Here is a 15,427-nt window from a genome sequence, read left to right as displayed (position 1 = left end):
GAGGAAATCCATAATAAATTCAAACATGTGCACTGAATTCTTGTTTTTTTTTAACCATTAAAGATCTATGCTGTACAATCATTCCACCCTAGAGAAAGAAAAGCTCGAAAGCCCAAAACGGCCATGGTTTTCACGCCTATGATACATATCTGCATGCTTAGAGGCTGTGATTTCTACACAAATCCTACACAGCACCTCAGTTTAATTTTAAGTGTTCATTGTTGTGAACTTCTACATTCTTCCTTCGCCTGCTGCATAATAATGAAACTACTAAGAAAGGAACTATTTTTCAGTTTCTTTAAATGTAACAGAACAGAATTAAAAACCACTTTAAATGTTTGGTTGGCTTTTACTTTGAATAGTGTCCCTAACGTTAGCATGTATCTTTTGGAGACATCACATGCTACAAATTATGGTACTGGCATTGGTTTGTATGTAGTTAATAAAGTTAGGAGAGGAAAAAAACAGGGCACATCTGGGTTTATCAAACGCACGTGACTGCGGTTTCCAGATGACTGTACACGGCCAAACCAGCTTCTCCAGATGAGCTTAACTCTAATATCAAACCGTGAATTATTAATAATAAGCTTCTGACTTCCTGTCAGACTAAAAATCTAATAAAAAAGAACAAAGCAAAACATTCACTTATTGGACTCGTTACCGCCATTAAAGATCCTAAAATCTCGACCTCTCGCGGTGGAGCGAGATTCAAACAGTAACTATCACGTGCCTCCTGCAGTAACGTGACTCTCACAAACAGGAAGTGCGGAGCTAGAGAACTTCTACCCCCAAGTCTCGCAAACGCGTCTGCTTTGTCCAGGTTAGCAGTCCCGGGTCAGTCCGTCCCGCTGGGTACCAGACTGCCTGACAGACACCAGGTCGGACTGCAGCGGAGTTAAAGAGGCAGACAGGTGAGGTTTCCGACATTCAGCTCAAATCTGTGTTTTTATCAAGCGGGTTTATCTCCTATAGTTGTCGCCGAGACTAAACCAAACCCTTCTGTTACTTTTCTTAAATGTGGCTGATATTAATGGGTTAAAGATATTTTTTTAAACGCTTCAGTGTTTCGGCTTTTCCTTCACTAGAGTTGTGTGCTAGCGATTATAGAGAAAACGAAACTTTGCCCCAGGCAACAAAAGCTGAGAAGCAGAGACAATAGTCGATAGATCGAAGAAGACCGAGGTCAAATGGTTTTTCCTCAACAGCATGGGTCTTTTTACAGTTATAAACTGAAGCCACGCTCCCTTCATGTTACATCTATTTTATGATTTAAGTAATTTTGTATATATTCTTAGTGGTCGGTTTCCCACCTTCATGACACTCATAACGCTCAGTTTATGAAGAAACTGTTAGATCCAATTCACCGCTCAGCCCTCCAAATGAGTGAGGTTAGTCTGAATATAGTGCGAGCACCGCAAACAACAGTCTAAAGAAATGCTTTGAAAAATGATACAGTGCTGTAAGCTTTTTATCAAAAGATCAAACACTGTAACCATCATAAAGGTGGGGTTTACTGTAGAGCGATTGTACAAAACTGCTTTGTATGTAGCTAGGGGAAAGCAATAATAATGCACCTTATTGTGCCCTTCTAAAATATAGTAATGCTTTTTAATATATATGTACATCTTTGATTATTTTATTTAACTAAAAAAGAGTCCCTGTGCTAATTTTGGCAGACACATGTACGTGCAATAGTGGAAACCCCACCTGATCATCTGGTCAGGAGGACTTGGTGCTTCCTCTTTCTTAAGTTTCCACTTAGATACTTCTGCACTGAGTAGTTTTTATTGTTCTAACTGAAAGTAGATGCCATCCGTTAACACCCTTGTCTGCCTTTTTTTTTTTTTTTTTAGTTCATATTCCTCTTTATATGCTGCAGTACTTTCACTCAGCTGTATCCAGAGGATGGTGTGTATGTAAAGTTGTTTCTTTGGTGTTGTACAGATATGGGCTCCATATTTCGCAGCGAGGAGGTGTGCCTGGTGCAGCTCTTTCTTCAGTCCGGCTCGGCCTATAATTGTGTCAGCGAGCTGGGAGAGCTGGGCCTGGTTGAGTTCAGAGACGTGAGTATTAAACCCTTTATGCCGTTCTTCTTCTTCTTGGTGCAGTTCATGGAGTCCAGTACAATTGTTAACCTGCAACAGACTGCATCATGGGTTTTGGTGTAAGTCATGTAGACTCGCTCAGTGTCCTTATTCTCTGCTCTCTGCTTTCAGTTAAACCCCAATGTGAACTCCTTTCAGAGGAAATTTGTCAGCGAGGTCAGACGATGCGAGGATCTCGAGAAGACTTTCCGTGAGTACTGACTCATAATGCTCCTCTTTACATTTCCATTCATCTTCTTTATTTCCCATGATTCATCATCCACCTTTTCCACCCTTCAGACTTCTTGGAGCAGGAGATAAATCGCTCCCTATCGCCACCCTCAAAGGGTCCACTCCCTCCTCCGTGTCCGACGCCTTCGGCCCCTCAACCCCGTGAGCTCATCACCATAGAGGAGGAGAGCGAGAGGCTCGCCAGAGAGCTCAAGGAGGTGAGCGCCGAAATAGAGCCTGAGGGTCTTCTGTTTTCTGCTTAGTGCACCGTGAGAGACAGAACAATTTTGGGGATTGATGGAATATCGTGTATGTTTCGCACTAGGTGTCCAGGAACAGAGACAGCCTTAAGGCTCAGCTGACGCAGCTCTCCCAGTACCGAGGAGTCCTGACCAGAACTCACTCTCTCACAGCGTCACACGTGGTGAAAAACTCCATTTCTGCACAATTTTCTGTAATTGTTGTCGTGAGGAAAACTAAAAAAGAATGTTCTCCTTTGTCTTATTCTCACAGGTGCCACCTGCAGTGGAGAGCCAAGGTCTGTTTGATAACCGCCAAGATGTCCGACTCAGGTAGGTCTCAATTAAATGTTAAAGAGTAAAATGTTGTCTTTTTCCTCTTTATATAACAGTTTTCCTCTCCCTCAGTTTTGTGGCAGGAGTGGTCCACCCCTGGAAGGTGCCCTCGTTCGAGCGACTGTTATGGCGGGCGTGTCGCGGTTACATTATTGTGGATTTTAGAGAAATGGAGGATCGACTTGAGCACCCTGACACTGTAAGAGCTCGGGGAAAAGGAGAGGGGATCGCAGAGAGTTTCTGCTGTGAGTTTCATTCCAGGTGTTTTACCACAGCAGTTTGCTCTTTCTCCATTTGCAGGGGGAAATGGTGCAATGGACCGTGTTCCTCATTTCCTTCTGGGGAGATCAGATTGGACAGAAAGTCAAGAAGATCTGCGATTGGTGGGGATTTTTTTTTCTTTCTTTTATTTTTGAGATTCTGAAACTGCACGTTGCTGTGTTTTTAAACTTGAATTTCTTTGGATTTTCCCTCCTCGCAGCTTCCGCACTGAGACATTTGCATACCCTGAGAGCTCTGCCGAGAGAGAGGAGGTTCTCCAGGGACTTCAAGGGAGAATTGAAGACATCAAATCAGTGAGTGATTTTCTTTTGGTTTTTGTTGCTACATATTAGCATCAAAATAATTAAAAGACTGTAATGTCTGGTTATATTGTTTCTACACAGGATAGTATATTACAGTGCTTCAAGAAAATTTATCGCGCCTCTTTTTTTTGTTTCCTTCTGCGACTTCAGGTGTTGTCACAGACCGAAAGCTTCTTGCAGCAGCTGCTGATGAAGGCGGTGGCCGTTCTGCCCCAGTGGAAGGTGCGAGTCCAGAAGTGCAAGGCGATCCAGTCGGTACTGAATCTCTGCAGCCCCTCTGTCACTGACAAATGCCTGATTGCTGAGGCCTGGTGTCCCACTGCCAAGCTGCCTGAACTGCAGAGTGCACTGAGAGAGGGAGGGGTGAGATAAGAGATGAGCAGAAACATAGAGCTGTAAAAAGCACAGATGAGTAAATCGCCTAATTTCCTGTTTTTTATCCCACCCTGTTCTCCGACCTCAGAGGAAAAGCGGCAGTGGGGTTGACTCTTTCTACAACCGCTTGCCTCACTCTACACCTCCACCTACTCTATTTCCCCTCAACTCCTTCACAACAGGTTTCCAGAACATTGTAGATGCCTACGGAGTGGCCAGCTACCGTGAAGTCAATCCAGGTGCATCATTAGATGACATAAATAATTTCCTCATGAATGTTGGGGACTATAAATTTGTTCAAAGTGAAGTCTTTCAGATATTTTTCTTTGGTTAAATCTCGTCTCTCAACTCTCAATCTCTCTCAATCTCGCAGCATTGTTCACCATAATTACATTCCCCTTCCTGTTTGCGGTGATGTTTGGGGACGTGGGCCATGGTTTACTGATGACTCTGACTGCTCTCTGGATGGTCCTCGAGGAAAAAGATCCCAAACTTAGAAACAACAACAATGAGGTAACTTAGAAGAGGAGACACTTGGTATTTAATGTCTAACTTAAAGGCAGACTTGAGCACTATTTTGTATTTTTATTCCAGTCAACCTGCTCCAAAATAACCCAACAGTAAACAAAGAATACAATAAAAACTTTATTTCAGACAAACTAGCATCAGTAATACAACAGACCACATTTAGACTGTTCCCTGTTCCACAGGACCTGCTCACCACACTAATAACCAAATTGACTCACTTCCTGTTTCACGGATGCCCCAAATTCCAGTATGCTTTCATAATCTGCGTGAGCCAGGGAATCCAGCAGTACCTTGTAAATTTTGCATGTGGTTTGAAATTTGCATGCACAAACATGCCTCTGGCTTCATTCTTTTAGTGGCATTACAGGTTGCACCAACATGAAAATCACCGAAGAGAAAAATAAGAGCAAAAGTAGCAATGTTTCTGTGACCTCAATTCTGAAAACGTCATAGAACCTAAATAACAACAAAATGCATTCATTTGCAATTCTCATAAACCTATATTTGATTCACAGTAGGACATAGAAAACATGTTAACTGTTTAAATTGAAAGCATGTACCATTTTTAAGGAAAACAAAACAAAACATGGCAACAAGATGACTCAAAAGGTTTGGGACAAGGCCATGTTTCCCGCTGTGTAGCATCCCCTCTTCAGACACTACATGGTTTAGCGTTATCTTACTGACATATTCAAAGACGTTGACTAGACGAGAGCATTTGTTGCTCTAAAACCTGCATATGCCTTTGACTAAGATGCTGTTACACATTGTTCCTCCAGCTGTTAAATATTTGACATTTATTTGTTTTCTGTGTAAATAAAATGTGGGCCTGTTAACAAATTTCCAAATCATTGCATTCCGTTTTTTTGTCACACAGCTTCCCATTTATGTTCAAATGGAAAAAAAAGTCAAATCATTTAAATATACTAAAACATGTCCTTGACTACTAAACATTATGCCCCCTTGCTTTGTGTGTCAGATCTGGAGGATGATGTTCGGTGGAAGGTATCTGATTCTGCTGATGGGACTGTTCTCCATCTACACCGGAGCCATTTACAACGAGTGCTTCAGCAAAGGCCTCGCCACCTTCAGCTCGGCCTGGCACGTCGGCCCAATGTTTGAAAAAAACATATGGAAGTAAGAACAATTTCATAAATTCACCGTGGAAATGTAGTTGCTTTTTACTTCATTTTCGACATGCTTCCTTACCTTCGTGGGGTCTCTTTCAGTTCATCAGTGCTGGCAGGGAGCCAGTACTTATCCATGGATCCTGTTGTGCCTGGCGTTTTCACAAGCCCCTATCCATTTGGCATTGACCCGGTGTGCCCATCATATTCATCATCTTCCAATCAAGATTTAAATATGCATATAAATATGTATATATATGTCTCAATTGTAACTCCAGTTATTCTCGCTGATTTTGTCGTCAGGTCTGGGGGATGTCCAACAACAAACTAACATTCCTAAACTCCTACAAGATGAAGATGTCAGTCATCATCGGCATTATTCACATGACTTTTGGAGTCTGCTTGTCATTCTTCAACTACTGGTAAATAATCTTTACCCTTTTGTTGCATGTGTTTTGCTTGCACACCTGTTTTGTGTGTTTCAGATTAGCTCTGTGCTGCCTTCACATCCTCGTGTTCTTATCCTTGTTTCCCCCTGGTTGTTGTTGTTTTTTTCTTTTTCTACAGGCACTTTCGCAAGTTCAGCAGTTTGATTTTTGTGCTGATCCCAGAGCTTTTCTTCATGCTGTTTCTGTTTGGCTACCTGGTGTTCATGGTGGTCTATAAGTGGGTTGCTTACGCTCCTTCTCAGTCCAAAAGTGCTCCCAGCATACTGATCCACTTCATAGACATGTTCCTGTTTACGGAAAACCCTGACAACCCTCCGCTTTATCAAGGACAGGTGTGTGTGTCGTTTGTGAGCCTCACTAAAAGGAACATATTGGGTTTGCTTTATGCATTTTCTTAACTTCCCACTTCCTGAAACGTGTGTTAGTCGGTCACACTGAGCAGTAGTTATCATTAGTGGTGCAACGGATCAAAAATCTCACGGTTCGGATCGGATCACGCTTTTAAGTCACGGATCGGAGAAATCGGAGAAATTTAACATTTAATTATTCACTTATTGAAGTATTTAAACTCTAGACTGATTCCACGCAATTATTAAAAAAAATTATGGTACAGTATAGGGCTTTGTATCTACCACTCAATTCAATTCAATTTTATTTATAAAGCGCCAAATCACAACAACAGTCACTTCAAGGCGCTTTATATTGTAAGGTAGACCCTACAATAATACATACCGCTTATTATATCGCACTTTGCTGTGATATAATGAGCTGTCACGGTCACGTAGCTTTCCGTTGCCCTGGAGGTCCACCCATTTGTAGTAGTTAGGGCAACAGAAGATGCCTGGGACAGTTCAGCCATAACTTAAATCTTTTCCTGCTCATACATGCTTGGAACGATCTTGCCACTAAAGTGGACGCGCAACGGGATATCATAGCATGGCTCAAGCACGTTCATCATAGTTTAAACCCCTTGTTTTGCACAACGGAATACGGCCTCCCGTCTGCAGCTAAACACCCCAATAGCTTTTGTAATAGCTTTAGCCCGGTCAGACTGGGCAGCAAAGGGCTGCTTAAATACCGCAAACTCCTCTGCTCCTCCACTTGGATCGCTAGCGCTGGCCATAACTGTCGCTTGACAGACCCACCACGCCACCATACACATACTTTTTTTTCTTCTTTTTCGAATCTTCGGATCACGTGTGTGCCGAACCGTGGAGTGGGATCGGTTCGGATTACGGATCAACCGTGATCCGTTGCACCACTAGTTATCATTAAATCTTATTATAAACTGAATGATATTCTTTATGTACAGTGGGGCAAAAAAGTATTTAGTCAGCCACCGATTGTGCAAGTGCCCCCACCTAAAATGATGACAGAGGCCAGTAATTTGCACCAGAGGTACACGTCAACTGTGAGAGACAGAATGTGAAAAAAAAATCCATGAATACACATGGTAGGATTTGTAAAGAATTTATTCGTAAATCAGGGTGGCAAATAAGTATTTGGTCACCTCAAACATGGACAATCCCTGGCTCCCACAGACCTGTAACGTCATCTGTACGACGCTTTTCTGTCCCCCACTCGTTACCTGTATGAATGGCACCTGTTTGAACCCGTCATCTGTATAAAAGACACCTGTCCACAGCCTCAAACAGTCAGACTCCAAACTCTGCCATGGCCAAGACCAAAGAGCTCTCGAAGGACACCAGGAAAAGTATTGTAGACCTGCACCAGGCTGGGAAGAGTGAATCTACAATAGGCAAGCAGCTTGGTGTGAAAAAATCAACTGTGGGAGCAATCAGCAGGAAATGGAAGACTTACAAGACCACTGATAATCTCCCACGATCTGGGGCTCCACGCAAGATCTCATCCCGTGGGGTCAAAATGATCATGAGAACGGTGAGCAAAGATCCCAGAACCACACGGGGGGACCTGGTGAATGACCTGCAGAGAGCTGGGACCAAAGTAACAAAGGTCACCATCAGTAACACACTAAAACGGCAGAGAATCAGATCCCGCAGTGCCAGACGTGTTCTGCTGCTGAAGCCAGTGCATGTCCAGGCCCGTCTGAAGTTTGCCAGAGAGCACATGGATGATACAGCAGAGGATTGGGAGAATGTCATGTGGTCAGATGAAACCAAAGTAGAACTTTTTGGTATAAACTCAACTCGTCGTGTTTGGAGGACGAAGAATACTGAGTTGCATCCCAAGAACACCATACCTACTGTGAAGCATGGGGGTGGAAACATCATGCTATGGGGCTGTTTTTCTGCCAAGGGGACAGGACGACTGATCCGTGTTAAGGACAGAATGAATGGGGCCATGTATCGTGAGATTTTGAGCCAAAACCTCCTTCCATCAGTGAGAACTTTGAAGATGAAACACAGCTGGGTCTTCCAACATGACAATGATCCAAAACACACCGCCCGGGCAACAAAGGAGTGGCTCCGTAAGATGCATTTGAAAGTCCTGGAGTGGCCTAGCCAGTCTCCAGACCTCAACCCCATAGAAAATCTGTGGCGGGAGTTGAAAGTCCGTGTTGCTCGGCGACAGCCCCAAAACATCACTGCTCTGGAGAAGATCTGCATGGAGGAATGGGCCAAAATACCAGCTACTGTGTGTGCAAACCTGGTAAAGACCTATAGTAAACGTTTGGCCTCTGTTATTGCCAACAAAGGTTATGTTACAAAGTATTGAGTTGTATTTTTGTTATTGACCAAATACTTATTTGCCACCCTGATTTACGAATAAATTCTTTACAAATCCTACCATGTGTATTCATGGATTTTTTTTTCACATTCTGTCTCTCACAGTTGACGTGTACCTCTGGTGCAAATTACTGGCCTCTGTCATCATTTTAGGTGGGGGCACTTGCACAATCAGTGGTTGACTAAATACTTTTTTGCCCCACTGTATGTTGTTACCATATTTACGTCTTTCAGTGGTTGTTTGTGGGTTTTATTTTGTGAAAGTCTAGCATGCAGCACTGCTTTGGCAGGTCATTCTCAAACCCCAGATGCCACATCTATTACAAGCACATGAACACAATAAGGGACTTTCCAAATATAGTAATCAGCACTTTAACTGCATTATCAAGCAACAGTGATGTAGTTGTGTCTCCGTTTTGTTTTTTGAATAACAAAAATGCTGCATTCATTAAGTAGATAAATACATGCAAGCCCTGAACTGAATAAATTAATGGTCAATTGAGGTTAACCCCTTCTCTGTTACTCTGTGTAGGCCATAGTGCAGAAGGTCCTGGTGATACTGGCTCTGTGTTCTGTGCCATTCCTCCTCCTTGGGAAGCCCACGTTTGAATACATTATGTTCAAGAGAAGACGACGTCGAGTCGTGAGTCTGCGTTTGGTTGAATTTTAATTCCCTTTTATGTAGCTGCATTTACTTTTCTGACTGATTTTTAATTCTCTGCAGCATCTGGATGAAGACAGGCGTCCACTGGTGTCTGATGAAGGCTCCATCAATGTTCATCAGGGGGAAGTAGAAGGAAGGCCGCTAGTAGAAGAGGTGAGGGTGAAGCTAGAGTAACTAAATTAGTTTAACTGTTTTAATACGGCCTTTAACAAAGCAAAAACTCCTTTTGTTTTTGTTTTGTTTTTTGTTGTGCTGTCTGTAGGAGTTTGATGTCGCGGATGTGTTCATGCATCAGGCCATCCACACCATCGAGTACTGCTTGGGCTGCATCTCCAACACAGCCTCCTACCTCCGACTCTGGGCTCTCAGCCTGGCACACGCACGTCAGTGGCACTGCACATACAAACACAATGCTTATCTTCATACTCACATGATGTGCACACACGCGCACACACACAACTTCCTCTTTTAAACAAAACTTACTCATACTGTTCTTCTTTGTTTTTAATCTATTTTATTTTTCTAGTTATACACACTCATGATGTTGTTTTCCAGCCAGCTGTGATTCTCTAACAGTGACTCACTTGTGTCTCCACAGAGCTGTCAGAGGTGCTGTGGGAGATGGTCATGCGTAAGGCGCTGACGTGGCAGGGTTACGTGGGAGCTGTAGTCCTCTTTGTGATTTTCGCCTTCTTCGCGGTGTTGACAGTCTCCATCCTTCTGGTCATGGAGGGGCTCTCAGCTTTCTTGCACGCACTCCGTCTGCACTGGTGAGAGTGACAGAAGGGTTGAGAAAAAAGGGGGGAAATAGCTTTGCTTAACTAAGATTTTTAAAGGAAGTAGGCTGTATGATTGCACTGGGTAAGATCCGGAACCACTTTATTTATTTTTTATCTCAGAGTGTGTGTCGAGTTTTATGCATCTGTGCATTTAAGCCAGCAATCCATGGTCACATGTTTTTGTTACATGCTGGTGTAAACATTGCACTCTATTTGCTGTCTGTCGTGTGACAGATGCAGTGAAGGCAATGACTGTGCTAAGCAGACTTTACAGCTGCTTCTGGCAATAACCCTGCATGTAAAGTGAATTTGACTGTAGGAGACACCACCTACAGTATGTAGCATTAATGCAGTAGTTTTCTCAGGATGGTGGTGCTGGAGAAAAGATTGACTTAACCTTTAGGAACAACAAGTCAGACTATTACCAAAAAAAAGTCCACTGTAGAATAAGAGTATGATACGTGCTCTGAGGTTTCTGTTTGTTGCTGGAGATTGACTTATGCTCGTCTCTTTCACAGGGTGGAGTTTCAGAACAAGTTCTACAGTGGAGAGGGTTACAAACTCACCCCTTTCTCCTTCACATCTATAATAAATGCCTCAAACCCTATATGATTAGCCAGCGGTTTATTCAGGGTTGCTAGCAAAGTTAATTTATGTGTCTATGAATCAGAATGACCCTGTATTAACAACGGTACTCGACCTTTGGTTCCCTTTTGCTATGAAATGGTTTAGTTAACTTGCACAATGATCAATGAATGATGAATGATGTACTGTTATTTTTGCATCAGTAGAATGACTCCCTATACGTTAATTTACCACTATATCATATCATATATAAAACATACATTTTTGTATCCCCATGCTAATTATTTTCAAAGTGTAATGTACTGCTTTCTAATTACTCTATCAATAGCATGAGAAATAGTTGGTAATCATGTGCTTTTCACTCTCTCAACATTTATAATAAGCATCAATTTTGAAAAGGGAAAGTACACTTAGTGAATGGATTTGTTTTGCAGTTTAAGGGAAAGTTTAAGTTTTGACCTGAAGTATTAAAGTGCAAGTTCTTTAGAATTCTTCAGATAATGACTTGGATGATTTTTATGAGCCAAAGATGTTGTTCCCACATTGTCATGTCTTCCAACAACACCACACCAAGTATTTATTGATAAATACATTTTTCTCGGGTGCCTTACTAGGACTGTTTGTTTATACATTATGTGTTATGGACAGATGGTGTCTTCTATTGTTAAACCACCACTTTGTACAAAACACTGCAATGGAATGAATTTTCCCCTCCCTGTTTACACTGTAAAATTGAACAGTTTTCAGCAGAAAATAAATTAAATGTTGAGTTTTATTAAACGAAGCACTTGAAGTATCTGTTGCCAGCTGAGTGATACCATTTATATGCCACAGTACTGTTTTGACAAGTTACCACAGATGAAAGTACTGTGCAGAAGTCTAGAGGAGCCAACTGTTATTGTTTCATATTTAGCTTCTGAGGAACATTTTCTTTGTCTTCAGGCCATTTTTTTCTTAAATGATCCAAAACACAATAGGACAACTATCAGTCATGGCTTGACCTCAACATTACTGAAGTAGTGTGGGATCATCTTGACAGAGAACTCAGCAACATCCAAATGAGAGCTTTGTTTGTCCTTCGAGATGTCTGGAAACCATTTGTGAAGAGGACTTAAATAAATGACAAAAAAGCTTGACTAAAAGAGTTCAGCCTGTGTCGAAAAATAAAGGTTGTCATTCCAAATTTTGACTTTCAAGCTCATAAGAATTGTTAAAAACTCTGTTTTTGTCTGATTTACTGTATTTCCATGTATGTTTTCACGTTTGAATAAATCACTGCACTAATTTCCCATTTTCCTAGTAACATACAGTATAAGGAAATGAGGGGTTGCTCAAGACGTTTGCTCATTAGTGTAAAAGATGTAAATACAACAATGTAACAACAAGTCCTACACAAAAGGAGTCTGACATTAAATAATAATAACTTCTTTTGCAGGGAAAAATCTTCAGATCACTGGTTACTCTTGTTGCCTGATAGTTTTAGTAGAATTAAAAAGTTGTTGGCGTTTCCCACCGTTTTAAGTTCCGGAGTTAGTGTAAACGGAACCTTAAGCGCGTGTTCGGTTTCTATCGGTGCTGTTTCCTAAGTAGCACAGAGTGAACCGGATATTATCGGAATGTCAAAGATGGGACTCCTCATGTAACGGTGGATTTTTCTTGAATAGTATGTTTGCTTGTTTTTGGTGTCTTACCGGATGGTAACACATTGATTGGACTTTTTATTTGTGAGGGGAGCACTGCTCGGGAGGACATGGCTCTGAGCCAAGTTAGTCGCAGTGTGCGGCTGCTCTTAGGTCAAATTCAACGCTGTCGGCCAGCCCTGCTTTCAAACCAGACGGGTAAGTAAGTAAAGCTAGAAAGCCTTAAACTTTCTATCTGCAGTCATAAAAGCTGACCAGACTCTAATTGTCACACAGCTCGGTGTCTGAGTAAAGCAGCTTCTCAGCCAGAGCCCTCCGCGGATGAAAATGAAGCCGTGAACCCGACCTTTGCAAACAGAAATCCCCGCAACCTGGAGCAGATGGCTCTGGCTGTGAAGGATCGGGGCTGGAAGACAACCTGGCCACACCGGGAGTTCTACCACAGGTCTGTAAAGGTTTAAGTTCTTACTGTGAAATCCAGAATCAGACTGAGTACCACTGTGAGGGTGCATCCTGTTGATTTAAAGTGAAATTAGTCTGTGGAAACAGGTGGTTTTTCTATAACGGAATTCTGGATTCAGACGAATATTGCTCATATATGAAATTTTAAAGGGCTTTTGCTTTGAAGTCCAAAATCAGAGTAACGTTATACTGACCGAGTAGCACTGCTAGGGTGTCTCTTGTTTATCTAAAATCACAATAAAATACCAGAGTGTTAAAAAAGAAAAAGAGTGAACCAAACGTTAAAAAAAGATCAGTATCAAACCAGATATTTGACATGAGCATGAGAAGTGAAAGCAAAGTGACAAGTTACCCCAAGGTTCCTGATACACGATTTAGCAAATATCAGAAGGGGACCAATCTGTCAGGGGCACAAACAAGGACTTCAGGTTTTTCTTCATTAAGTAGGAGAAAGTTGTCAGCCATCCATCTTTTAATAGTCTAAGCATATATTCAGGATCTGTAGATTATAAAATTCTTGGGGCTTAAAAGACGACCTATAACTGAACTTCGTCCGCATAGCAGTGATAAGAAATGTTCATAAATGTTCAGAAGAGAGAGCAGATATAAAGGCCCCAATACAGAACCTTGTGGGACACCATAGACAGACCCCCGACATGATTGCATTATAAGAGCTGTAATGTCACATTAGCTGTGGTATTTTTGTTTTTTCTTCAAATGGCAGTTTTTAAATTTCATTCATATTTTAGTATTCCAGAAATAAATCTAGTTGTGATGAAATAAGCATAGTCGTGATACTGCTTACTGTAATTTAACAACTTTTGTTAGTGAGGACTTGTGAATTACTTTCTAACTTTGTAGTAACAACTGTTACGAGGTAACACATTGTTAGAAGGTTATACAGTAACTATATTAGTGTAATTAGTAATGTAACCAGTTACCTTATCAAACTAAATTACACATTTAAAATGACTTCAGTCTATGAAGGATTATGACTTTGTAACAAGCAGTGACACAGTCATTGTTCTTGAGACGTGTTGGCGCACATGCATTGATCTAAAGAAACAGTCAAAGACACAAGATGAACAGAAAGAAATATGTTTAAAAGTATAGCAGCTGTTGGTAACAAAATTCAAAGAGAAATGGAGACAACAGTCATGTGCATCAACCCCACATTGGATCACAGCTTACAGCATACAAACATGTATCTATTTATCTAAATTTATTAATTATTTTCTTAAATTAATGTTAAGTTGTATAACTAAAATTGGGAAACAAAGATAACAGTTTTTATATTCACTACTATTATTCTAGATTATACAAATATTCTGTATTTGTTCTACCCCATTGGGTTCAGAACTGTCAGTATGAATGGACACAAACGTAACGTAATCAGTCAGGTTGATATGAAACATAGCATATTCATGCATAAAGAACAATTATCTCTATTGAATTTCCTCTCGTGCCTCTCATTGTTTCAGGTTGATGTTCTCCCGTAGCCAACACCATGTGACAGCCCAAGTGTTTTCCAGCTGCTCCCCTATTCCGGTGCTTTCTTGTTCGACCAAAGAGTGGGCTGTGAAGAAGGAGCTGGCTTCTACAAACTGCGTGGCAGCCTGTCAGGCTGTGGGCGAGGTGCTGGCGCATCGCTGCCAGCAGGCTGGCATCACCAGGATGGTGTATAGGGCGATTCCCTGGACATACCGCTCAGATTCTGTGAGTACATGCAGCAGGGACTGGAAATAAAGTTACTGTCATTTTCCTTCACTTAGGTAGCCATTTGCTTCACATCTCTCTCTCTCTCTGGCTTTTCTGTTTTGCAGGTTCAGTCTTTCAGAGCTGCAATGAAAGCAGGAGGAATCATTCTAAGTGAACCCAGAAGGAAATACATTGGGACCTGACTTTAATTCATCAAAGTTCATCAAATCAGCTGTTTTGTATAAATCTGCTCTTTATCCCCATTACCCCTCTCTTTTGTTAACTATTACTGTGCTGATATTAAGATTACAACTGCTACAGTAAAAAAATAGGAATCAAAAGAAGGCTTATCCCTGTGCCATGTCTTTTTTATGTTAAGTCATTTTCCTCTGGTTTATTATTTAATCAAAAAATAAAGGTTCTTGGTTTGAGTACAATAATTTATTTTTTACTCAGGTGCTTGTAAACAAGAGTGAGGTGCAGGCAGCAGAGAGTCTGTTACAATAAGGAAATGGATGACAATAAAAACCAATCACTGATCATTTTAATCATAGTACAGTGTGAAGCTGGCTCAGGCGGTGGGAACAGTGTGTTGGGATTATAAAGTGCATGTTTTCTTTTTTCCTCTTTTTTTTTTCCTAATAGTGAGCATGCAGGTTAAATGCTTTCTTTTTTTCTTTTTTTAGCTTGGGTTCACTGGATAAAAAGTAATACCAGCATAAAATTAGAAATGTCATCAGCATCTAGTGAAAACAGAACATTGAATAATTTAAGTTGATCCATTCAAAGTCCATATAAATACAAGCTCAAACCCTGAACAGTGTCTTCTCACAGGCTGGTATAAAACACAAAACATGCACCCAGGCCATCAGCAATTATGTGACTATATATACTGTAATTGTGCACAAACTTGTAAAGTCACATTTATGATGACAAAA

The 15,427-nt window shown here is 41.3% G+C and overlaps 2 protein-coding genes across 2 annotated transcripts; both read left to right on the top strand.

Annotated features, from left to right (window-relative positions):
- The first annotated feature begins 770 nt into the window (after nt 1–770).
- Nucleotides 771–11,961, top strand: tcirg1b (T cell immune regulator 1, ATPase H+ transporting V0 subunit a3b). Its single transcript, XM_063498332.1, has 21 exons — nt 771–911; nt 1,945–2,063; nt 2,217–2,295; nt 2,385–2,533; nt 2,641–2,736; nt 2,829–2,887; nt 2,963–3,089; nt 3,191–3,273; nt 3,372–3,465; nt 3,625–3,837; nt 3,938–4,088; nt 4,223–4,362; nt 5,357–5,514; nt 5,607–5,697; nt 5,808–5,926; nt 6,072–6,285; nt 9,194–9,304; nt 9,386–9,478; nt 9,588–9,708; nt 9,924–10,095; nt 10,623–11,961. Exons 2-21 carry the CDS (start codon nt 1,947–1,949, stop codon nt 10,714–10,716), a joined length of 2,481 nt encoding a protein of 826 aa, XP_063354402.1. The 5' UTR covers nt 771–911; nt 1,945–1,946; the 3' UTR covers nt 10,717–11,961.
- Nucleotides 11,962–12,279: 318 nt separating this feature from the next.
- Nucleotides 12,280–14,725, top strand: mrpl18 (mitochondrial ribosomal protein L18). The gene is made up of 4 exons (XM_063498320.1): nt 12,280–12,527; nt 12,606–12,774; nt 14,273–14,507; nt 14,615–14,725. The coding sequence occupies exons 1-4, from the start codon at nt 12,440–12,442 to the stop codon at nt 14,690–14,692; spliced, it is 570 nt and encodes a 189-aa protein (XP_063354390.1). The 5' UTR covers nt 12,280–12,439; the 3' UTR covers nt 14,693–14,725.
- Nucleotides 14,726–15,427: the final 702 nt, after the last annotated feature.

This window comes from Pelmatolapia mariae, linkage group LG2 (genome assembly GCF_036321145.2).
Source record: "Pelmatolapia mariae isolate MD_Pm_ZW linkage group LG2, Pm_UMD_F_2, whole genome shotgun sequence".
NCBI lineage: Eukaryota > Metazoa > Chordata > Actinopteri > Cichliformes > Cichlidae > Pelmatolapia > Pelmatolapia mariae.
Note: the sequence above shows the minus strand (reverse complement) of the source record. Positions and strands in the feature narration are given on the sequence as shown.